This window comes from Bos grunniens, chromosome 2 (assembly GCF_055505025.1).
Source record: "Bos grunniens cultivar Pamir isolate PY7600 chromosome 2, Bosgru_T2T1.0, whole genome shotgun sequence".
NCBI classification, from domain to species: domain Eukaryota; kingdom Metazoa; phylum Chordata; class Mammalia; order Artiodactyla; family Bovidae; genus Bos; species Bos grunniens.
In genome coordinates, this window is record NC_141166.1 from 81461778 (window position 1) to 81488098 (window position 26321).

The window sequence follows — 26321 nt, forward strand, 5'->3', positions numbered from 1 at the left end:
TAGTGCAAATAAAACAGGGTGGTGTTTTTCCCCCACAAAGATTAATGTTTACTGAGTTTATTGTGTCACAACTCAAATATACAAATAGATGCAGAAAAGTCTGGAGAAACTTAAAATACAAATGCATATTTCTGTATATATTCACATGAGTAAAATACAAATAATAGTTACACTTGATTATGGGTTGATTATGGGGAGTTCTGAAGTCACAATTCTCATGGCTACTTTGTTTCTCTGAATGTTGTTTTAAAAGTGAGATATTCAGTTGTCATGATATTAATACCTATATAATTCCATGGAATAGTTTTCTATATAAGTGATAACAATGGATCAAAGAAAAGGCAACTGAAATAGTTTGTTCTGCAATTTTGAACAGATTAGAAATTCTGAATTGAAAATATTGGCTGTAAAATGTGAAAATCTCTGTCTATAGAATTCTGTAAGATTTCTTAAAATTTCAGATGGAATTTAACACATCTCAAATCTTCTGTTTATTAGTTACTTCTCACGGAATGGCACAGTGCTGATTTTTACTTCAAAATGTAATCTTTTTCCACTGAATGACTTTGAAAAGTTTCTTCTTTTTCCTTCCAGATTCCACTATGAAAGTCAAATTCTTAAAGAGTTTTTTAAAAAGAAAACTTTCTATTTATAATATTGCAAAACTACTTTAAAGAGTTAAAGTGAACTTCTGCATTTCCTTTCCACATTCCTCATCAAATGAAAGCACAAATTTTCTCAAGAGGATAGAGCCAGGAGTAAAATTGAAACATTCAATCCTGCAAACTTGTTACATAGTTTTTCCCCTTGTTGTTCACTCAGCACATTTTTTTTTCCTGTTCAATCAATTAATAAAACTGACAGGGAACAAATAGTTAGTTCAAAATGGTTTTCAGTAGATTTTCTACAAGCCGTCTTGCTGCTTAAAGAGCAGGTCAGAAAGGGACGCTGAAGCATGACAATTTCATGCATCTCTCTGAGTTGATGTGTTAAGGCCCACTAGTCAAAACTGCAAATGAAAACTCAAGGTCACAGTATTTAAACTACTCTCAAACTGTGTGACTCCTGAGGATCCCATTCAACCTTAGCTACCTGCATTAATTCCTTAGTTTTTCAAATATCAAGCTGCTTATGTCAAAAACCAAATAAGGAATCACAGGGGATTGAGCCTTATATTTGAGGCTGAGTAGAGAACTGAGTGACAGTTTGTTGTAATTAATACTTTTGAATAATACTGAAACAGGCATATATTTCCCAAAGTTAAGATACAAGAGGATAAAACTTAGGCATCAACTAAGTTAGTCTTTTGGTAGCTTGCTAAAGACGGGATTTCAGTTGCTTAATGTAGTTGAGTACAGTTTCCCAGTAACTAGCTCTTGTCTAAAAATAATTCACTTAATATGGCTCCCCATGTCATCTATTTTGACTTTGCCTTATATGAAATTCATCAAAGTGACACATTAAAGAATAACACTTAACACACCTTGTTTTAGAAACTGATCAATGTGAATGGATAGATGGCTGCATAGCTCAAAATTTCATGATTATAAAAACGCATTTTAAACTTTGAAGAATAAGTTAGATAGCTATGAATACATATATGCAACAAGCTAGTCTTCATATGTTTAATTATAAAACAGCATTATATAACATCCTTATAATATCATTGAGAATATATCCTAGTGTCATTTTTCATAGTCTTTCTCTTTTCAGTTTTATGCAATGCATTTTAAGTGGGTCATACAACATCCCTGGGCTTCCCTGGTGGCGCAGAGGTACAGAATCTACCTGCCAATTCAGGAGATGCCAGTTCGATCCCTTTTTCAAAAAGATCCCCTGGAGAAGGAAATGGCAACCCACTCCAGTATTCTTGTCTGGTAAACCCCATGTACAGAGAAGCCTGGTAGGCTATAGTCCATGGAATCACAAAAGAGTCAGACAAGACTTGGCAACTAAACACCATATACTTATTCAAACATAACCACTCCAGGTCTGGACCAAGTATTTCTTCAGCTTTAAGTTCATCTCTCTCCACTCATGACGCTATGCTTCAAACTTAGCAAATAGCATAGAACTGTCTTGAGTGTGCAATGATGTCTTACTTGTGTCTCTGTCCATATAGTTCCTGACTTTTGAAATGTTCTTCCTTCCCTCATTTGCCTACTCAACTCCTAGAGTGAGATGCAGATCAACTCTCTTGGGAAATTTTCCTGCATCCTCCAAAGCTGAATTAGATGCTCCTCATTTTATTCTTCCTCAGACATTTTTACCTTCCTCCATTCAGATATGTGAATTCCATGAAGGCAGAAAATAGGATTTTCTATATCCCTAGGGTTTCGGTAAGCATCTGGAATACTGTCAACGCTCAATCAACATTTACTGAAGTTAATACATGAATTGAATATAGGGAAAGCTTTACTGTGTTTCTACTGGTACATTTAGAATACTACCCATTTTGACCTCATACCCTTTATTGTTTCTTACAGACTATTCTTTGTTTTCTATCATATCAGGAAAAAGATGGTGAGGGAAAGATCCAGATAAATGATGAGTCCCAGTGTGCATGAATATTCATATAAATTAACAATTCCAAAATTGGTGGGGACTCTTAACAACTCTCTTCTGTGGGGGAGAGATTACTGGGTGTGGGAAACCTGATTCTTTGACTTTCTATGGTTTCATGAGGCCTTCAATCTAAGAGGCTGTTATGTTTGAGACACAGGTATAATAGGAGTTCTTTGAACCAAGGAGTAAAGCTGTCTGTCAAGCAACTGCCATTTCTTCTATAGATATTAAGCAAACAAAATAAATACTTTATTGGGTGTGAGTTGTGGATCCATGTTTGACTTGCATCTACTTCAATAGAGTAAAATCACCTGGAACTAGAGTACAATTTAACACTAACTGAAGGTCCGTAATGCACCAGGATTATCACCACAGAAAAGATTTGGTCAAAAAATATGGAAATAGTTTGTTAGTTTGAAACTGTTTGAGGAAGAGAGATAGATATAGAATTTGAGATGATATTTTAATAAAGAATATCTTTGTTTTAAGCTAGATCCTTCAATGTTAGATCATTTTAAGCTATTAGGTCTATGCACTATTTTTTTCTATTTTACAAAAATAATACTAACCTTAATCAAACATGTCAGTCCACTACAAAAGGATTCATTTCCAAAAAACAATCTTAGATTATGCTGAACCAAATGACTTAATCATTTTCCGCCACAGGTATCTAGTTAGCTAGTTAACTATCTCTAGAAGTCAACATATTCAAACAGCTCAAAGTTGAAATCCAATTTTCTTTAGCAGGATTAGTTTATAATTATATCTGATAAATCAGTGTTGAAAAGTGTCTTTCTAATTAAGCAGAATTTTAAAAACTAAAACTCTGAAAAATAAATATATATACTTATGTGTATATATATGTACCTATATGTGTACATATATATGTGTACCTATGTATTTGTGTGTATATACTTTTGTATACACACATCTATATACGTATAGTTAGAATAGTCTGTACAAAGTATACTATCCTAATTTCATATAGGTGTCGTTAATATATACAATAGTCTTGCAGAGGAATAATACATTGTAGAAGATCTATTCTTTCTAAGAACTGTTCCTTTGCTTCAAAGAAGCATTCATTTGGCCCTGAAACCAACCAATGTTAAGGATCATAGCCCTTCACTGAACTAACTTAATTAATTAAGCTAAGCTCTTTGGAGGAAATGCTTACACTTAAGATAGATTTGAGACTATCTGATTACCTTAACACAAGCCAATACAAGGAAAAGAATATAGCAGGATCTACTCTTAAGTTGTAGGCTTCCCTTGTGCCTTATCTGGTAAAGAATCTGCCTGTAATGCGGGAGACCTGTGTTCCATCCCTGGGTTGGGAAGTTCCCCTGGAGAAGGGAAAGGCTACCCACTCTAGTATTCTGACCTAGAGAATTCTATGGATTATATAGCCCATGGGGTCACGAAGAGTCAGACAGGACTGAGCAACTTTCACTTTCACTCTTAAGTTGTAGGAGATTTAGTAATCAAAAGTGGTCTGAGCACACAAACCCAGGTCCTTCTGGCTAATTCCAGTTTGCTTGTTTTCTAGCTCAACCAATGTTTTAGGTGACTGAGTACACACTGTGAAGTTTCCCTCCACATGTGTCAAGCTTTATGTTGCTGACAGATACACTTTGCATAACACTGCTTGCAATTTTCACTCTTCTCCATACCTCTGTTATCGGATTCTGCATGCTGAAATTCCATTCTGTATGTAGCATGGTGAACTCATTTTAATTTAGAAAGAGACTAGCAATACTTTTCAACAGGAACTTTTAAAATGGAAATTGAAGAAGATTCATTCATACAATAAAATGAAAGTAAAAACAACAAAATGTACCAAATGCATGTGTTTTCTTTATCAAATTCACTAAATTCATTCTTTCCTTTCTTTCTTTTTAGTTATTTTTTTGCTGTTGACTAAATCATGTCTGACTGTTTGCAACCCATTGACTGTAGTCCACCAAGTTCCTCTGTCCATGGGATTTCTAGGCAAGGATACTGGAGCAGGTTGCCATTTCTTCTCCAGGGTATCTTCCCAACCCAGAGATCAAACTCACGTCTCCTCGTTTGGCAGGTAGATTCTTTACTACTGAGCTACCAGGGAAGCCCCTTTTGGGAGCTACAAGCTATCCTTGTGCTGCTTGGAAGTCAGTGCTGTAATGACTAATGTGTCATAACGAGATAAAATATTTCCTTTCTGTAAAAATGAGAGAACAGAGTCATGAATTTGTGTTAAGAATTAATTCCTAATTATTTTATTATATTTATTAAATTTAATATTGTCAAATATATTAATTTTAATTAATTGGGCTAGATTAATTTCTTGTTGGAATATTTAGAATATATGAGATTCACACAAGAAGTTTTAAGGGTGACTAATTTTCCTATGGTGAATCAATATAGATAATAAGGTTTGGCATTTATCCTGGTCCATTTTGAGAAAGCCTTCAGTTTGTAAATCATATTCAGGATTTTTTGGCATCTTCTCATAAGAATCTAGTTTTATGAAGATCAATATGAAAGCAAAATAAATAAAATTTTATATATGAGTTGGTATCTAAATTAAATACATTAAAATACATACATATAGGTTAGATTGTGGATAGAGAAAAATGTAATTGCATATATAAGGAAATTTATATTCCAATTGGCAAGTAAAATAATTAAATGGAATTTTAAAATTTCTTCATATGCATTATTTCAAGGAGTTAGATAATACTTAAGAGAATCTTATTCTTCTTTTGATTCCTGATCAAACACACTAAATGAATATATTATACACTGAGAATCATGTAGGAACAGGTTTAGTATAGAAAGATCAGAAAAGAACAGTACATGTGTCTATGTATGCATACTTGTTTGTCTGGGTAGGGAGCTTTTCAGATGTCAGAGTTTCATTCCCTGATTAGTTTTAATAGACTCTTTACATACTTTATCCCCTTGAATTTAAAAGGAAATTGAAATGTTTACTGGAAAGCAACCACAATCACTTTTTCTAGGGCCACAGAAGATAGACTTCCTTTTCATAGTAACCGGAAGAGTTCTCAGATTCTTTTAATAGAGTAAGAGCAGATAGGGCCACAGAGACTGTCAGTCCCATGAGCATCTAAATAAACGACCATTTTGCACTGCAAACGTAATCTAACCAGGACTGTGAATAAAGAGGGTTTCTCTTCCTCACAGCTTCTTTAAATATTAACAAAAGGAATTACCTTAAGGATGGCAAATATTAAAAGTGTTTTGATACATCTCAGTTCATTTGGTCTCTGTTAGTTGAATTTGTTCACTTCTTTATATGATTGTGAGGAATTTTGTGGAAATATCCTGTATTTCCCACCAGGGCTTCCATGGTGGCTCAGGGGTAAAGAATAAACTTGCCAATGCAGTAATGTGGGTTTGATCCCTTGGTCAGGAATATCCCCTGGAGAAAGAAAGGGCAATCCACTCCAGTATTCTTGCCTGGGAGATCCCATGGATGGAGGAGTCTAGTGGGCCACAGACCAAAGGGTTGCAAAGAGTTGGGGCCACAAATTATTTGGCAACTAAGCAACAACATCCTGTGTTGAGAGGCATCATACTGTATGTATATAATGTGTTTTCATTATTCACGCAATTTAGATAGTGATATTACCACCCATATTAAATACTACGTAGGAAGACATGATTTTTTTTTTAATACAATGTGGAGATTTTGAACTTTCCTATTATAAAATTTTTATAAGCACATTCCTACGTACAGCTACACCCATATACAAAAGTCCATTTTTCTTTCTTTAAATGAAGCTAAATTATGGAAATTAAAACATCAGTGTTATAGAAAATCATTAATAATAGATATCTTTTCATTATCCTTACCAAGAAGAAATTGATTTTTCTAGGAAACCATTCAGAAAACAATTCAGTTGATACAAAAGCATTCCCAAGACCAAACTATCACCTCCAAATTGTTAAACTTTTCTCCTTATTAATTTTCACAAGGGTCACAAATATATTACAAGTGTACTCAGGATCTTTTATGAGGAAAAGGAAACATATCCATCTTTGAATCATATATTAGGCTTTGTAATTATTTAGAGTATGTGCTCTGCTGCTGCTGCTGCTGCTGCTAAGTTGCTTCAGTCGTGTCTGACCCTGTGTGACCCCATAGACAGCAGCCCACCAGGCTCCCCTGTCCCTGGGATTCTCTAGGAAAGAACACTGGAGTGGGTTGCCATTTCCTTCTCCAATGCATGAGAGTGAAAAGTGAGGGTGAAAGTGAAATCGTGTCTGACTCTTTTTGACCCCACGGACTGCAGCCCACCAGGCTCCTCCGTCCATGGGATTCTCCAGGCAAGAGTACTGGAGTGGGTTGCCATTTCCTTCTCTAGAATATGTGCTCAGAATGCAACAAAAAGAAAGCAATGGAGATAGAAGTGATTAGACAGAATTTTTCTACAAAGGAAAGCATTTCTAAAAATTAATGCAGTGTTTGAATTAATATATTTCTTTATGTCTCTAGTAAGTAAAAAAGTCCTTAGAGACTTGATGTTAATTAGGTCATAATTAACCCTTGAGAAAACATCTCTTCATTGAGTGTGACTCAAAATCAGGAGGAAGGCTGAAGGTGGGAAAATACACTCAATTCTCATGATATATTTTTGCCTACAATCAAACATCTTTTCTAAACACAAACCACATACATATGATAAAGCTGGTGTTCCTTCTATCTGATGATAGAGTCCAGGGCACTTTACCTGAACAAGCAGACAAACATGTTCCTAATTTTCTTTTCTCAAGGCAGAAATGTTTTGTTAAACCACTGACTCTGGAATCACAGTATCACTCAGTCATCTTGATCCTAGCATTCTATGTCATTGTGCAAGCCCACAGAAATAGAAGAAAATCCTTCTACTAAGGTAAATAACAGGTAGAGATCCAAATATACTTTCCCTTATTTCTAAGTCCACCATAGGTCATGCATTATTTAGGTATTTTAGAATACTTTATTTGGTTAAATTTAGAAATATTAAGAAGGCCAAAGTGGTACAATCAGTGCCCTACTGGCAAATTAAAAATAAAAAAATAAAATATCACCACTTGTGATAAAGATGTGAAACTTGAAACAGCTGGAAACTTGAATTAGAACAGGAAAAGATAGAAGTGTAAGCAACTATATCCCCTAAATTTTAATCTGAATTATATGGTACTTTTTCCAAGAATCAACATATATTTAATGCCATTTTATTTTTGTACTGATATTTTGTTTTTATTTGATCCCTTGTTTTACTATTAATATATATATATATATATATATATATATATCCCTGTCTTCATTAAATCACAACTCTAGATTTTACTAGAGAACTCATTTATATTTTCATATGATCCATGTAATTGAAATATGTTTGAAAGATATTCAAATTTGCATAATCACCTCTGAGGAAGTATTTGGCAATGTGACGATTTTCAGTCTTTAAAGAAGCTTAGTCACACATGTCTATCTGGAATTTTGTTTTAAATGTAATAAAAAACTTGAATTAAAACTAAGGAGGACAGAATTAGGTTCTAGAAAATACAGTTTATTTCTGAAAAGAAAATTAAATTCTAACTTCTATTTCCTTGTAATTCACTAATTTACCTTCTATTAACATTATCTTTAAAACTATACAATCATAAAAAGGAAAACCTGTCACAGTCTTTAAATAAAAGGAAAATTTCTTCTTATTATTATACTTATGTTTATAACTGAAACTAAGAATCCACTGGCTTCTTATGTGACCCTGCTAGAGTTCAAGGCTAAGAAAGGAAATACTACCAAAGAAGAAAGACCTTTAACTTCTCAGTCTGAATTTGTCCACAGAGCCAGAGTAATTGGACATTACATTAGAAAGAAGGAAAAGACCTCGCAACATACTTGATCTACGCTTTCTCGACATCCTTTCTATTTTGAATTACCTTTCTAAACTAAGATTTACTCTTTTTCTAAGGTATCTCTCCATCTCTGGTTTTGAGTCCAGGTTATTTCAGTCCAAATGTGGGAAAATGGCAGCCAGTAAGTTCTGTCAGGTTTCCAGACAAGTTGTGTTAAGCCTGTTCATTGCTCACCATGCAATGTTTAAAAAGCAGTAGCTAAGTTTGAACACTTTATGCACATAAATAAGTGGAGCTCCTCCTGAAAAACTGGAACTTTTGGTGACCAAGGACCTTTCCAAAATGGCATCAATTTAGTGAGTCTGTCCAGATACCAGATATGCATCTCCAGTTTTCTACAGTTCTTTCTACTCCTTATAGTTTTACTGACTCCAACATGAAGGACGGGTTGCTCTGACAGTTTCAGTAAACATATTGTCACATTCAACGTGCTAGAATATGAGTTAGAGACTTCTGATCCAGTGGGTTCTTTCTCTATTTCAAGTTGAAAACAGATTCACTTGACTGATAGCTTGATTCTGTTTCCACATCAGGATCCTTACCTTAATCCTCAACTTTTCCCTGTTTCTTTGTTTAACATTTTATCCCTGCTTCCCAAACCAATTAACTTTTTATAAGTTTTAAGATCTAGTTACACCCATCATGAGTATATAGGTAAACCCTTGACCACTGAAGAATGTAGACTTGTAAAAAGAAGGAAAATTATAAAAAGTTAATAGTATAACTTCATGGAAATAATATTAAGGGGACATTTTTCATGATACATTATATTAAAATATTTGGTTGCAGGGGTTTTACTTCAAATAATCTTAGTACAAGTAACAGTTCAGAGGGAACATGTTTTTATGTATGGTATCAATCTACTGTGACAAAGACTTCTCATTTGTCCTTTGCCCAAAAGCACTCCTTGCTAGGAAATACATGATTGTTTAAGAGCCCAACTTCAAAGTCTAAATTTGTGTGTATGTGTGTATGTGTTTTTACTTCTGATAGCATTTTTCAATAGTCACAGCTTTGAAATGCATATTGAATGTCTCTGGCAATAAAACTCATGCTTTCTCAATAACTGATAAAGCTGGGGTTGAAAGACAAGACAGGTTATAGGTTCTCTTTGAACTTTCAATAAAACTATGAAAAATTCAGTATTTCAGTTGCATTTTTCTGCAAATGGACTCACCACGGCAGTGTACTCCTTCATCATATCCATCTAAACAGTCCAGGATGCCATTGCACAGTTGGGATAAATGAATACATTTGTTGGCACCAAGGCAAGCAATGTGATTCCAGGGGCACTTGGTTTCTACCTCCTCAGGACCTGGAAAAATTGTAGGAAGGAACACCGTGATTTGGGTTAGCTTACGTTTTTCAACTCCAAAACTATCAAGCACAATAAATTGTTAGCATAAACTTATAAAACAAAACAATGAAAAATCCTACCAGAGACCAGTACTGATTATCAGAGACATCAAAATTAGCTTATGTATTTAAAAAATTAAATTTTAAAAGCTGCATAGGAAATAAAAGGTGCATTTTTGTCAAATAATGCATTAAAAACACAATTATTTTTCAACCCATAAATAGGCATGAATTGAAAATCTAAGGGTTGATTTGACTTATTGTTCTATCTCTTATCCTTAGATAAGTGGGAAAGATACTTAAACCATGTAAGATACCTCAAATGTGAAATTCATATAATGGCAACTTGTTGGCAGGGCTCTTTTTAGAATTATATCAGGTAACATAAACAAAAAGATTTCAGTGGAACTTAAATGAACTGATTTATTTTATACTTTTAATCTTTATAAGTATGGAGAACAGCTAGCTTTATACTTCTATCGGGAGTCTTTTGTTTTTAAAAAAGTCTTAAAACTGAGTAACTATCAAGCAAAAGAATTTTCTAAAGAGCAGATGAACAGGGTGCATTCACTGAGTTCACCTACTGGTGGTAACTGCACTTTATATAGTCATCCCTTGCATTTTTAAAGATATACTTAACTCAGAACATCAAGATTTTTCTTCAAGCTCATCAATTACAAGTTTTTATCAAACATTCACACTGTATATTGCTATATCCAATTTCAGGTTGCTAAATTCCTATTTATACTTGTTTTATAGGCATCTTCCAAATTTCCCATAATGATTTTTAATTTTGCCAAGCTCTCTCAAACCCAAAGTACAGTCACACCACAGGACTGTAGTCATGTATTAATCTGACACTGATTATTGCAATAACCCAGATGTTTCACTCAAGACACACTTCTGATTTATAATCAGTTTTGTTAATATCTATGGGACATTATTTAATCAATTTAACATTAGTTTTCTCATCTGTAAATGGAACTGCCAGCTGAGTCTACCTGGGTTGCAAGGATCAATAGTCACTCATGGCAAAGCACTAAGCATTATGGGATGTAGGCCCAGAGGAGGAATTCCATATGTGTTAATCACATAAATAAATGCAATGCAGTCGAGATTCTTGTAGAGGAGAATCTAGAGCCAGATTCTTGAGTCCAGTTTCTGGTTCTATTAGTTGAGTAACTTGGGTAAGTTATACTTTGTATTTTACCAGGTTGTTACAAGAAGTATATCAAAAGTTCTTAGTATTTTTCCTGGTAAGCACTAAATAAGTGATTGATATTAATGTAGTTAATAATGTTCTAAGAAGGTGAATTGCCTTTTAGTAAACACATCTTATAACTTTCTTTTCTATTTCAAGGCCCTAAAGAAAAAAAAAAAAAAAAAACAGCTCAAAAATATGTTTTACGTTATTTCAGTTCAGTTCAGTCACTCAGTCGTACCCGACTCTTTGCAACCCCTTGAATCGCAGCACGCCAGGCCTCCCTGTCCATCACCAACTTCTGGAGTTAACTCAAACTCATGTCCATCAGGTTGGTGATGCCATCCAGCCATCTCATCCTCTGTCGTCCCCTTCTCCTCCTGCCCCCAATCCCTCCCAGCATCAGAGTCTTTTCCAGTGAGTCAACTCTTCGCATGAGGTGGCCAAAGTACTGGAGTTTCAGCTTTAGCATCATTCCTTCCAGAGAACACCCAGGGCTGATCTCCTTCAGAATGAACTGGTTGGATCTCCTTGCAGTCCAAGGGACTCTCAAGAGTCTTCTCCAACACCACAGTTCAAAAACATCAATTCTTCAGCGCTCAGCCTTCTTCATAGTCCAACTCTCACATCCATACATGACCACAGGAAAAACCATAGCCTTGATTAGACGGACCTTTGTTGGCAAAGTAATGTCTCTGCTTTTGAATATGCTATCTAGGTTGGTCATAACTTTCCTTCCAAGGAGTAAGCGTCTTTTAATTTCATGACTGCAGTCACCATATGCAGTGATTTTGGAGCCCAAAAAATAAAGTCTGACACTGTTTCCACTGTTTCCCCATCTATTTCCCATGAAGTGGTGGGACCGGATGCCATGATCTTCGTTTTCTGAATGTTGAGCTTTAAGCCAACTTTTTCACTCTCCTCTTTCACTTTCATCAAGAGACTTTATTTAGTGAGGCAGAATAATTAATGACAATACTGAAAAGGCCAATCTAACATCTTCTAGGATGTGTAAAAATTGTTAGAATTGCAGAAGACAGTTATATACTAGCACTAGAAAACTAAGAAAAAAGAAACTAAACATACTATGTAAGCAAAAAAAAAAGAAAGCTGGAAAAAAGAAAGCTGGAGTTGCCAAAAGTAATATATGTTTTTTGAAATGCCTTATCAAATATGTATTCTAGATATATGTGATTTTTTCTGATGCTAAAACAGCTTTCAACCATTTGTGTTTGGCAGATGTAAACAAACTTTTCTGTTGTAGTTTCACTAGCTTAAATGTTACTACTAATGGATTCCCTGTATTCTTCATGTATATTATACAATTACCACTATACAAGGGTATTAGTTCTGTCAAATACAAATGTACAATTCATATTACTGAAACATGTCTCTGTAACTTGAGTATCAATATTTTAAAAATATACTTCTCCATACATATGTATATATGTATACACACAAATTAAAAAAATATATACATATTTAAATCCAAATTATAGGAACTAAAGCAAGTGAAACTCTTTTTACTGAGGGTTTCTACCTACTGAATCTTATATTTGAAGATTAATATAAATGCATTTTTAAAATAAAAATTTTAAATATAAATCATTTTTATAATTTATAAACTAATAAAATTTTGAAAAGCTATGACCAGTAGTCACAAGAAAGCTGCCTTTTTTTTAAATTAATAAGCTGATTCTTAAAGTTTGAAAAAATACATCCTTGCATAAATGTCAAAGTAGTGTTTGGGACAGTTATATTTAGATATCTGTAAAAATTTCAAAAATAACCCTACCAAAGAACACTTTATAAACCAGGAGACTAAAAATCTTGAGTTAGAGACCAAAAATTACTAAGTAGCTCTAAAAAGCCAGATTTTTCTAAAAGCAACATGTTTGTTGACTCAAATACATGTGAGAGTTTTCAATTTTAAGATTGTCAGATAACTAATGAACATGACAGAAGGAGTGAAATGCATATCTGGTATCAAGATGAAAGGCTTAGCTATTTACAAATTTTTAGAAAATAAGAAAAATATCTGGGTTTCTCAAAAGGAATATATAGAACTATTAAATTCTTTCTACCAATAATGTAATGACAAAAATGAAATTTGTTTAGAAAAATGAAAGAGTTAATTGGTTTCTTCATTGATGGATTATAATTACTTTCCTCATCTTTGATATGCTCGTCTTGGTTCCCATCCATGCTCAGTAACTGATAAGACAGCTGCAAGATGGACTGCTGCTACTGCTGCTGCTGCTGCTAAGTCACTTCAGTCGTGTCCGACTCTGTGCGACCCCATAGACGGCAGCCCACCAGGCTCCCCTGTTCCTGGGATTCTCCAGGCAAGAACACTGGAGTGGGTTGCCATTTCCTTCTCCAGTGCATGAAAGTGAAAAGTGAAAGTGAAGTCGCTCAGTCGTGTCCGACTCCTAGCGACCCCATGGACTGCAGCCTACCAGGCTCCTCCGTCCATAGGATTTTCCAGGCAAGAGTACTGGAGTGGGGTGCCATTGCCTTCTCCGAAGATGGACTGCACTTTCATCAATTCTCCCCAAATTTTCATAACAAAACATATTAAGACAAAGAAAATTTGCAAATTATACTCAAGTAAAGAGCAGAAACTATTCACAGAATAATTATAGAGGTTGCCCCAGACCTTGACGATTACCCTCAAAATTGAGGGAATCAATATCTTAAACCTCTTTGACCAGCTCTGGTATACTTCAGTTGGAAAACTTCTAAAGCCAGAATGTTGTTGCTGTCTTTCTTGAAAATGTGGTAGAGATGGGGCAGTTTGAAAAATAGCAATGCTTGCCTCAAATTCTCAACTGAAACCAGGCAACATGGGTATACGGTGTAGGTGCTTTGGGGAATAATCTATCTTGATTCCCAATGAACATTTAAGACGTAATGCTGTGTGTATCCCCTGAGGCTCCTTTAGTCAATCCTAAAATTAGAAAACTCACCCTGATCACTACTTCTCCCTGTATACCTGTGACAAGAAGCAGCATGGAAGCTGTATGGACTTCCCAGAATATGTCAACGTTACATTAAATAATTCATCTCATGAGGACTTTTGGGCACTCAGAACTTTTCACAACCAGCAATTATAATCTGGACATAGCAAAGAGGAGGGTCAGCGGCTATCAAATATACCCAGAATTATCTCTTTAATTACTAATTATGAAGATTGTGGGGGGATAAGACAGAGGTGCTGTGATAACAGGGCAGCACATGAGAAATTTCAAAATAGTACAGACTCTTAAAATTTTAACAAGGATGGGAGTCCTGGTGAGAGAATCACTTCACTTGTCAGTAATTCACATTTAGAAAACATTCCCAGTCCCTCAAATCTAATTTTAGGTAACCAGAGCAATATAGCAGAATTTAAAATACAGTAATTAAATATAAGACAGAAAAACCCTATTATGAGTAGGATTTAAAATATACAACACAGAAGAATAGTATCCATATCTTAAATTTTTATAAGCTTTACCCAACTAGCTGAAATAGCTTTCATTTTTTTTAACTGAACCTCATTTCACAAATAAGCCTTCTAGTATTAAGCAAGATAGCACAATTCATCTGCATGTTCTTAAATATTCAAATTATTTTCAAACATAAACATCTACTCTGTTCAGAAAAAAAGTGATAATGGAAGACATAAATCTCATCAAATGTCCTTTCTGACTAATAATTGAGATGGTGCATTTTATGAAGGAGTGGAGGTTTTTCTTTTATAATGACAGATATGGTTAAATATCTGCCCTTGTCACTACATCATCACATCTTAGCAGGATCTGTATCAATTTTTCCTCTAAAGTTTAATCTTTCCAGGCTTTTCTGGTGGCTCACACAGTAAAGAATCTGCCTGAATGCAGAAGACCTGGGTTCAACCCCTTTGTCGGGACGATCTCCTGGAGCAGAGAATGGCAACCCACTCCAGTATTTCTACCTGGAGAATTCTATGGACAGAGGAGCCCGGTGGGCTACCATCCATGGGATCACAAAGAGTCAGACACAACTGAGTGGCTAACACACACACACACCTTACACTATGTCACCTTACACTCTGGGAGTTTTGTCCTATCAATACTTGCTGTTTTGTTTAATGGTATTCCCTATCTCTATCTTTCCAATAGTCCTAACTTTTGTCTGCTATTCACTCAGTTTATTTTAAACCTACCCTCAAGAATAAATTTGCTTTTTCTGACTGAATGTTCCTTGAGGTGATATTTATGTATTTCAACTGTTAAACTGCACCTGCTGCATTCCCTCTCACTCCAGCCTCTTCTTCCAACCCTGCTGAGCTTCTCTCCAGGTCCTCCTGATGGTCACACTAACAGTAAAGCCAGAGGCATACAGCATCCTTCAAAAGCTGAGCAGACTTCTGCTCTCTTAGCCATACTTTCCTCCATTATTGTTCATGCACTAAAAACTCTTGTCACACTACTGTTATTTATACCATTCCATGAACATACTTAGATGCATTTCATAGATGCTCTTTTATAAACTTCTCTTTCTCTCCAGTAAAGGAATATTTAGTTCTCTTAACATTTAGTATACTGCCTGATACTGAATAAACAATGTTCAATATTCAGTTGGTGAATGAAGTTTCTAGCAACTGAACTTTCTTTAATATACTAGAAGTTACCTTTTTTAAATAATCACTGCATTCTCAGAATTGATTTCACAAAACAAAACAAATTTCACCCAAAGACTTCTCTCAAGCTCTTGATATTTATAATTACTGACCACATGAAATCTAAACTCCTTGGCCTGATTTCATGTTCTAGTTGAAACTAAATTAGCATTATTCACAATTAATCACCATTACATTATATACAGTTATTTTCAGTACTTATACTCTATACAGTCGACTCATTGGAAAAGTCCCTGACGCTGGGAAAGATTGAGGGCAGAAGGAGGAGGCATCAGAGGATGAGATGGCTGGATGGCATCACTGGTGCAGTGGACAAGAACTTGGGCAAACTCTGGGAGATGGTGAGGAACAGGGAGGGTAGGCATGCTGCAAGTCCATGGGGTCACAGAGTCGGATGCAACTGGACGAATGAATAACAACATACTCCATTGATTCTTTTTTATCATTCAACTCCCTAAAATACACCAAATTTTTCCCACCTATAAATTTTTTGGTATGTAATATAATCATGTGAAAACCATCTCTTTTTCACCACCCAGTAAAATCCTTCAAGATCTGGCCTCTCTATCAAGTTTCTTCTGTGGAAAAAAAAAAAAAAAAAGGAAATAGTGTAAAGGTTATGTGGTTTAGAGACAAAAACCTTGAATTAGAGTTTTTATCTGCCATGTATTAGTTGCCTTATTGCCAAATTCAGATTTAGATTGAAGAAAGTAGGGAAAACCACTAGACCATTCAAAGAAAGAAAGTGAAGTCGCTCAGTCATGCCCAACTCTTTGTGACCCCATTGAGAGTAGCCTGCACCAAGCTCCTCTGTCCATGGGATTTTCAAGGCAAGAAGTACTGGAGTGGGTTGCCATTTCCTTCTCCAAGGAATCTTTCCAACCCAGGGTTCGAACCCAGTTCTCTCACATTGTAGACAGACACTTTACCGTCTGAGTCACCAGAAAGTCCATTCAGGTATGACCTAAATCAAATCCCTTACAATTATACAGTGGAAGTGAGAAATAGATTTAAGGGACTAGATCTGATAGACAAAGTGACTGATGAACTATGGACTAAGGTTCCTGACATTGTACAGGAGACAGGGATCAAGACCATCCCCAAGAAAATGAAATGCAAAAAAGCAAAATGTCTGTCTGAAGAGCCCTTATAAATAGCTGTGAAAGAAGAGAAGCAAAAAGCACAGAAAGGATATAGCCATTTGAATGCAGAGTTGCAAAGAATAGCAAGGAGAGATAAGAAAGCCTTCCTCAGTGATCAATGCAAAGAATAGAGGAAAACAATAGAATGGGAAAGAACAGAGATCACTTCAAGAAAATTAGAGATACCAAGGGAACATTTCATGCAAAGATGGGCTCAATAAAAGATAGAAATGGTATGGACCTAACAAACAGAATATATTAAGTAGAGATGGCAAGAATACACAGAAGAACTGTACAAAAAAGAACTTCACGACCCAGATAATCACGATGGTGTGATCACTCACCTAGAGCCAGACATCCTGGAATGTGAAGTCAAGTGGGCTTTAGAAAGCATCACTATGAACAAAGCTAGTGGAGGTGATGGAATTCCAGTTGAGCTCTTTCAAATCCTAAAAGATGATGCTGTGAAAGTGCTGCCCTCAATATGCCAGCAAATCTGGAAAACTCAGCAGTAGCCACAGGACTGAAAAAGGTCAGCTTTCATTTCAATTTTTAAGAAAGGCAATGCCAAAGAATTCTCAAATTACTGCACAATTGCACTCATCTCACATGCTAGTAAAGTAATGCTCAAAATTCTCCAAGCCAGGCTTCAATAGTACATGAACCATGAACTTGCAGATGTTCAAGCTGGTTATAAAAAAGGCAGAGGAACCAGAGATCAAATTGCCAACATCCGCTGGATTATCGAAAAAGCAAGAGAATTCCAGAAAAACATCTATTTCTGCTTTATTGACTATGCCAAAGCCTTTGACTGTATGAATCACAATAAACTGTGGAAAATTCTGAAAGAGATGGGAGTACCAGGCCACCTGACCTGCCTCCTGAGAAATGTGTATGCAGGTCAGGAAGCAACAGTTAGAACTGTGCATGGAACAACAGACTGGTTCCAAATAGGAAAAGGAGTACGTCAAGGCTGCATGTTGTCACCCTGCTTGTTTAACTTCTATGCAGAGTATATCATGAGAAACGCTGGGCTGGATGAAGCACAAGCTGGAATCAAGTTTGCCAGGAGAAACACCAATAACCTCAGATATGCAGATGACACCACCCATATGGCAAAAAGTGATGAAGAGGCTCTTGCCTCTTGATAAAAGTGAAAGAGGAGAGTGAAAACGTTGGCTTAAAGCTCAACATTCAGAAAACTGAGATCATGGCATCCAGTCCTATCACCTCATGGGAAACAGATGGGGAAACAGTTGAAACAGTGTCAGACTTTATTTTTCTGGGCTCCAAAATCACTGCAGATGGTGACTGCAGCCATGAAATTAAAAGATGCTTACACCTTGGAAGGAAAATTATGATCAACCTAGACAGCATATTAAAAAGCAGAGACATTACTTGTCAACATAGGTCCATCTATTCAAGGCCATGGTTTTTCCAGTGGTCATGAATGGATGTGAGTGTTGGACTATAAAGAAAGCTGAGTGTCAAAGAATTTATGTTTTTGAACTGTGGTGTTGCAGAAGACTCTTGAGAGTCCCTTGGACTGCAAGGAGATCCAACCAGTCCATCCTAAAAGAGATCAGTGCTGAGTGTTCATTGGAAGTGTTCAACTGATGTTGAAGCTGAAACTCCAATACTTGGCCACCTGATGCAAAGAGCTGACTCATCTTAAAAGACCTTGATGCTGGGAAAGATTGAAGGTGGGAGGAGAAGGGGACAGCAGAGGATGAGATGGTTGGATGGCATCACTGACTCAATGGACATGAGTTTAAGTAAACTCCAGCAGTTGGTGATGGACAGGGAGGCCTGGCATGCTGCAGTTCATGGGGTCGCAAATAGTCAGACAAGACTGAGAGACTGAACTGAAGTGAACTGAAGTAGTTAACCTCACTGAAAATTTTTTTCGCATTTGAAAAACATGAGTAATATTAGTGCCTATATCACATGATTTTCATAAGGATCGCATGATCATAATTTGAAGAATTATTTGAAACTCAAGTTCTATTAAAGTCTGCTGCTGTTGTTGCTGCTAAGTTGCTTCAGTCATGTCCGGCTCTGTGCGACCCCATAGACGGCAGCCCACTAGGCTCCTCTGTCCCTGGGATTCTCCAGGCAAGAATATTGGAGTGGGTTGCCATTTCCTTCTCCAATGCATGAAAGTGAAAAGTGAAAGTGAAGTCGCTCAGTTGTGCCTGACTCTTAGTGACCCCATGAACTGGAGCCTACCAGGCTCCTCCGTCCATGGGATTTTCCAGGTAAGAGTACTAGAGTGGGGTGCCATTGCCTTCTCCAGTGCATGAAAGTGAAAAGTGAAAGTGAAGTCACTCAGTTGTGTCCTACTCTCAGCGACCCCAGTCTAGTATTGATTAAAACACAAAACATAGAGGAACATAAGAATCATTTCTATTGATAGGCACCCTTACAATATTTGACCCTTGAATATTGAATCCTGTGAAGATATTCTATTTCTAAAAATTAAGACCCCATCACTTCTAAGACTTTGTGACAATTGCCTTAAATATGGAAGCTTTCAAACTACACTACAAACCTATGATAACCAAAAAAGTACATTACTGGCAGCAAAATAAAAAACAAGCAAACAAACAAAAAATCACCAATGGAATAGAATAGAGCCCAGAAATTAACCCACAACTCTATGGACAATCAATATATGACAAAGAGGCAAAAATATACACGAGATAAAGACAGCTTCTATGACAGTGTTAGGAAAAACTGGACAGTTACATACAGAAGAATCAGCCTAGTCTACTTTCTCACACCTTGCACACAAATAAATTAAAAATGGATCAAAGACCTAAATGTAAGGCCTGAAACCATAAAACTTCTAAAAGAAAACTTAGGCTGTATGCTCTCTCACATCAGCCTTTAGCAATATTTTTTTGAACATGTCCCCTCAAGCAAGGGGGAAAAGATAAACAAATGGACTATATCAACCTAAAACCTTTTGTATAGTGAAGGAAACTAACAACAAAACAGACCACCTACAAAATGGGAGGAAATATTTGCAAAATATATCTCCAATAAGGAATTAATATCCAAAATATAAAATGAGCTCATGCAACTAAACATCCGAAAAACAAACCATCTGGTTAAAAAATGGACAAAAGTTCTGAATAGACAGTTTTTCAAGGAAAACATACTGATGGTGAAAAGGCACATGAAGATGCTCAAGTTCAGTATTCAGAAAAATTCAAATCAAAACCACAGTACAGTGTTACCTCATACCTGTAAGAAGGACCAGAGCTTTAAAAAAAAAAAAAAAACTAACAAATGTTGGCAAAGATGTGGAGAAAAGAGAACCCTCACACATGGTACATATACAGTGGGATATAAGCCATAAAAAGGAATGAAATTACGCCATTTGAAGTCACATGGTTGGACCTACAGATTAAGTGAAGTAAATCAGAGAGAGAAAGACAAATGTCACGTTATCACTATACATGGAACCTAAAAAAAATTATACAAATGAACTTAATTTACAAAATTGAAACAGACTCACTGACTGAAAACAAACTTATGGTTACCAAAGGGGAAACATGGCAGGGAGGGATAAATCAGGACGTTGAGATTAACAAATATACACTACTATATATAAAGGACCTACTGTATGTATATATATATGCTATGCTATGCTAAGTCACTTCAGTCGTGTCCGACTCTGTGTGACCCCATAGACAGCAGCCTACCAGGCTCCCCTGTCCCTGGGATTCTCCAGACAAGAACACTGGAGTGGGTTGCCATTTCCTTCTCCAATGCATGAAAGTGAAAAGTGAAAGTGAAGTTGCTCAGTCGTGTCTGACTCTTAGCGACCCCATGGACTGCAGTCCACCAGGCTCCTCCATCCATGGGATTTTCCAGGCAAGAGTACTGGAGTGGGGTGCCATTGCCTTCTCTGGTATATATATATAAGGACCTACTGTATAGTACAGAGAACTCTAATCAGTATATGTAGTGACATATAAGGGAAAAGAATCTGAAAAAGAATGGATATACGTATATGTAAAAATGAATCACTTTGCTGTATATCAGAAACTAACACAACACTGTAAATAAACTATAAAATACAATTTAGAATACAGGACTTTATACACTGTGATATTCACTTCGTGATGTATATAAATCAAATCATTTTGCTATATGCCTTAAATTTATACAGTGCTGGATGTCAATTATATATTAATAAAACCATGAAAATATAAGGAAATTAAAATACCTTTAAATTAACTTTCCTAGAATCTTTTTCAAAAAATTAGTGTCTTTAAGCAATATACAGAGATTTCTGGAATACTATTAATGTGATTGCAAATACTTAAACTTTTCTATCTCTATTAGATAAAAAACTTTTAAAAGAATGCATTTATATACAATTATATCCATTTTCCTGGAAATACTACAGACAATCGTCTTTTAAGGAGAAAAGGTGATTTTTATGCAATTAAGTGTATGGAAATAGCACATTATAACATCTATTATAATTTTCACAGCTGAGAAATCAAAATAGCTAACAGCAATATGGGATGCTTCTGGAAACTGTGGAGCATGTACTAAACCACATTATTTGCTTCATGTTATTTTGGGAAACAAGTACATAATGTGAAAGTATTTAATATCATATATCTGTTCAATATTAAGCATAATATCAGATTTCATGATGTCTTTACAGTTCTAATACAACTTTCCTAGAACTATATTTCATAAGATACTACTTTTATTTTCAGGGAAATTTATTTTTGTTTAAGAGCAACTTCCCCTGACAGACTGATATCCTAATTTAAATAGAAAGGATGAAAGAAATTTATAGTATTTCAAAGAAATAATATTTATAGTATTTTTAAAGAAAATTAAAATTGGATTTATGAGTTTCAACTTCTAAATAAAATAATATTAATTGATATAATTTGTTAGAGTAATCTTTATGATTAAAATCAAGGATACAGGAATATGAATAAGAACCTCTAAAGATACATGTGCACTCTCTCTACCAGTAACTCACTCAAGTTAAGTAATTTCTTTGTAAAAGAGGTTCCAGTAATGGCTTGTGTGTCTACATATTTCAAATGGATGTTGTGAAGATTCAAGAACTGGAAGAGATGTAAGGGTGATTGATTTTGTCCAGCTGCACTACCCCAAGCCATCTCTGACATCTGTCCTATTTTTAAAGGCCTTGGGGAAGGATATTTTGCAGCTTTGATAACTTCTAAGGTTTAAAAATCCTTTTTCTTTTGTCCTTACTCTTCAGAATTCTCAGTATATGAAAATTCCTTACATCTAATGTACACAGCTTTATTTATATATTTAATGTATGAAAAGCATGCCTGCTCACCTACTAAAGATTGTACAGTATTAAAGTAATTCTGCTACAACCAAAGATGCCACTGTGTCTGCTATTATGAGTATGAATAAACAGGTGGTTAGTTAAGATTCTTACTAAAAACTTCTGTATCATATCTGGGAAAACGGCTATATTAAGACAGAGAGCTCTGTATTTCTCTGTGTGTGTGCACTGCTAACTTTAGAATATATCAAACGAATTTTACTAATTTGACTGTCAACCCCTGAATCCAACAAATAAATATAGGTTAAGTCATAATATTCTCTTGCACTAGAACTGTGATCATTTAGAATACAGTCAAAATTGGTAAATGAAAATATTGTATGGACATAACCAAAGCATTGGTACCATTAATTACAGCTTTTGAAATAACTTTATCAGGCCAATGGACTGTCTTGCTTTATGACTTTCCACTTAAGGGCAAATAGATAAGAAAATAAATGAAAACACTGTTTTAAGAATGACTTTCATTGTAGCATTGCCATTTATTAAACCCAGTGCTAACGGGAAATTGCTTGGATGATTAAAAAGTTGTTGTCATTTAAGTATTTTAAATGCTCCTTTATTTCTTTCCATGTATCTATTCTTTATATGTTTTTTTTTTCTCTTTTTTCCTGATATTAGATCATTTTTTTAAATTAAAAAAAATTTTTTTTGATTTTCACTTTCATTCACTTATTTATTTATAAAATATGAGTAAATATAATCGGTTGATGTAATTACACTGTGAGTTGTGTTTTTTGCTGTTAACAAACATTACCTTAATGTTGAACCACCTTTTAATGTAGTCCCAATCAGTGGCTTACACCATCCCAGGTTAAAAACAGTTCCATTTTTTCTGTAACTTTTTTTGTAGAAAAATGTAAACATACACCAAAATAGAGATAATAGTATAATCAACCTCAATCCTAATTAGGTCAATAATTATCAACTTCAACAAAATGTTGATAATTGTTGAAGTTGATAATTGTTGAAGTTGATAATTATTGACCTAATTAGGACTGCACAATATTGTATTGGTTTTGCCATACATCAACATGAATCCACCACAGGTATGCAAGTGTTCCCCATCCTGAACCCTCCTCCCTCCCTGTACCATCCCTCTGGGTCGTGCCAGTGCACTAGCCCCAAGCATCCAGTATCGTGCATCGAACCTGGACTGGCGATTCATTTCATGTATGGTATTATACATGTTTCAATGCCATTCTCCTAAATCATCCCACCCTCTCCCTCTCCCTCTATGCGAGACAGCAAAAGAGACACTGATGTATAGAACAGTCTTTTGGACTCTTTGTATGTTTTTGATTTTTGATCACCCCCACTCTCTGTCAAAAGGTCTAGAAATGTGCTTTTTCTTCCCTCCACCTCTGTTAAAATGCACTTCCATTTTTTTTTTTTAATCTATTAGAGTCTTTCTCTTTGTTAGCCAACCTATATACTAAGTGCTATTTCTTACAGGTAATATAGTTACATTTAAACAAGATTCTTACAGAAACAATAGATTAATTCCAAAGACTGGAATTTTAGGCTTTCTGTTAAAATGACAAAGGTAATTTTGTTTGAGAGAAAAGAGATACTTCTTCATTGATTGATACACATATCATATTTCTTGGCAGTTGTATTGATTTGTATTTGACTCTCAACTGAATGAATATGTATTTAATGAATGAATGAATATGTATTAATCAATGAACCACAAAGAAGATGCTTGTCTATCAATAGTTTGCAGAAGTTCTACTGAGTCCTCAAGAAGTAAAACACGTTCCAGTCATACCTTAAAACTTTTGAGAATAAAAGATTTACTCGATTTGCTGATAAGATAACCAAGGAAGCAGAAGATGAAATGTTCCATTTGGGAGTATCTTTCTTTCTGAAATACAGGTAGAAGATAAGTATTTCACCTTTAAAGCCAGTGCTTTTTCCTCTTGTTCTCTGGTGTCTACCTATTGTAAGCAGGTGACAGTTCCTGATGGCAGTTCTGAATTTCAGAGCAGTGTGGAAAGCCTACTCAATTTGAAACAGAGATGACTTCCTGGTAGAAAGCATGCTAAAAGACAGATGCCTACTGAAAAACAAAACAAACGAAAGTGCCAAAATCAGATAGTTCTACACATCCTCCAGAGGAAGGCGATCTTACTATGACAAAGGGACAGTGAGTGGGAACAGCCAACTGGCTCATCCACATGTCGGGACAGCTGAAAGCCTTTCAATCTTTCATTCCTCACATGTGTTAGACATTGTTTCCGAGCCAACCTCTATGCACACTGAGGCATGGCTATTGTCACTCTTAACAGCAATTCCTTGCTTGTTTTTTTCTTAGAAATCTGTAAAGGAAGACTTTCTTCCTCTATAGACTAAGATAATAAAAGGTTAGATGCAAGTCCCCAGTTACGGTCTAAAAACCAAGGCAGGTTAATGTCAGGAGATAATAGAAGAAAAGATTTGGTGATATGTTGCCCAAATGATAATAGTCAAAGATCAAAGAATTCTAAATATATAAATCATTCAGAACTCTTGAAAGACATTAAGTTCTCCCCAAAACCAGTAAATAACAAAGCCAACATTTGTTGAGTAAATATATAAGACAACTAGTAAATGTGTTTCTATACTTTTGTTCAGATTAAGAACAATTAAGAACTATTTTGAGGATCTTTTTGGTAACAAGCATCATTTTTCATCCAATTAACTCTTCAGTATAATTCAAGTAACACAAAAACAGCTCCATGAAAACTGGAGAACAAGCTTTTTGATTTTACAGGGCTCCTTCAAGACATTAAATTATACATACTCACTTAAAAAGAAAACTATCTTTCTGATTTAGATAAAAGTTTGCTCCATGACCCCTGGTCAAACAACCCAGATTCACTGTGATATATGTAATAAAAAGTAGAAACATCTTTCCTAATTTCACTGGTACATTTATTAGAATAAAAGTTATTTAATAGGAGTTATTCACTCATTATTCCATTTGGGGGAAAACCTAATATTTAGTTACAAGGGATGGATAAGAGAAAAATAGACAAGGGAGAAGAGGAATAAACATGTCTTGAATTACTCTATCACATTTTGAAAAGAAATTCTTTGTTGTGCATGAAAATAAACAATTGTTTGAGAGACCTGATTAGCATACAAATGGTTTTATAGTGAGAGAGACTGGTTACAGCATGTATAGCTAATAGTCTTTCACTAGAAGAACCATGTCGCATGACATGGTGATTTTTATATAAGCCAATTTATACTTGAGAGGAAGACAGAATGTTAAACAGCCCAATTTAAAAGCCATAGGATGGTACAGACATTCTTAGATTTAACAAGGTTGAATCATTGGTAGATACAGTGTGTTTTTCAGACCAAAAGTGAAATACTATTGATGAAAGATATTCTTTAAAATTTGATTTTTATGTCATTTAAAATTATGCTAACTCAATATAGGAGTCACTTTAAATGAAAATAAATTCCTTTACTGCATTCTCTGAAAGCAGCATTATATTATCGGATAACTGCTGTTTATTGAGTACTTTGTATGTTCCAGCTTCTGTAAACACAGAGGTAAGCACATAATGTCCATTATCTTATTAAATTCTTACAAGAATATCATGTGTTAGATATTATAGTTGCTAGTATACAAATGAGACTGAAGACTGAAGAGGATAAATACCTTCCTCAAGGTCACAGAGTAGAAATGCTATTCTTTGAATTCATGTCTCATATCTTCTAAAACCTGTTTCTTTACTATTATCTTAAATTGTGCAACAGTCTCAATCCCATGTAACACAGAAACAGATGAGGCATGACACCTAATTATGCCTTTCTATCTGTTTCTCCTTCTTTGTGATGAAGGATCTTGAAGAAAAGGGAAGAAAATCATATTATAAGGCTGTGAAGCTATGCCACATAAATACTTACACAGTTCTTACAGTCAGGGGTGATACCAGAATATTTAACAACAGATGAAATAGAGGCTACAGCTTCTACAAGAAGCCATAAGCAGGTAACTTGGGGGGAATCTTGGCCAGGTGACCAGGACTGTTTGACTAGGGAGAGAGAGGTAGGGATGGGAAGACAATGGGGAGGAAGGATAGGCTGAGAGACAGGTGAATAGGCTGAGGTGTGCTAGGATAG

The 26321-nt window shown here is 35.3% G+C and overlaps 1 protein-coding gene across 1 annotated transcript in view; it reads right to left on the bottom strand.

Annotated features, from left to right (window-relative positions):
- The window catches only part of LRP1B (LDL receptor related protein 1B), a 2178569-nt gene that overhangs the window by 1418581 nt on the left and 733667 nt on the right, over positions 1-26321 (bottom strand). The window contains exon 3 of the mRNA XM_086368415.1: positions 9656-9793. Coding sequence (XP_086224541.1) covers positions 9656-9793 — 138 coding nt within the window. The remainder of the gene's footprint in view (positions 1-9655; positions 9794-26321) is intronic.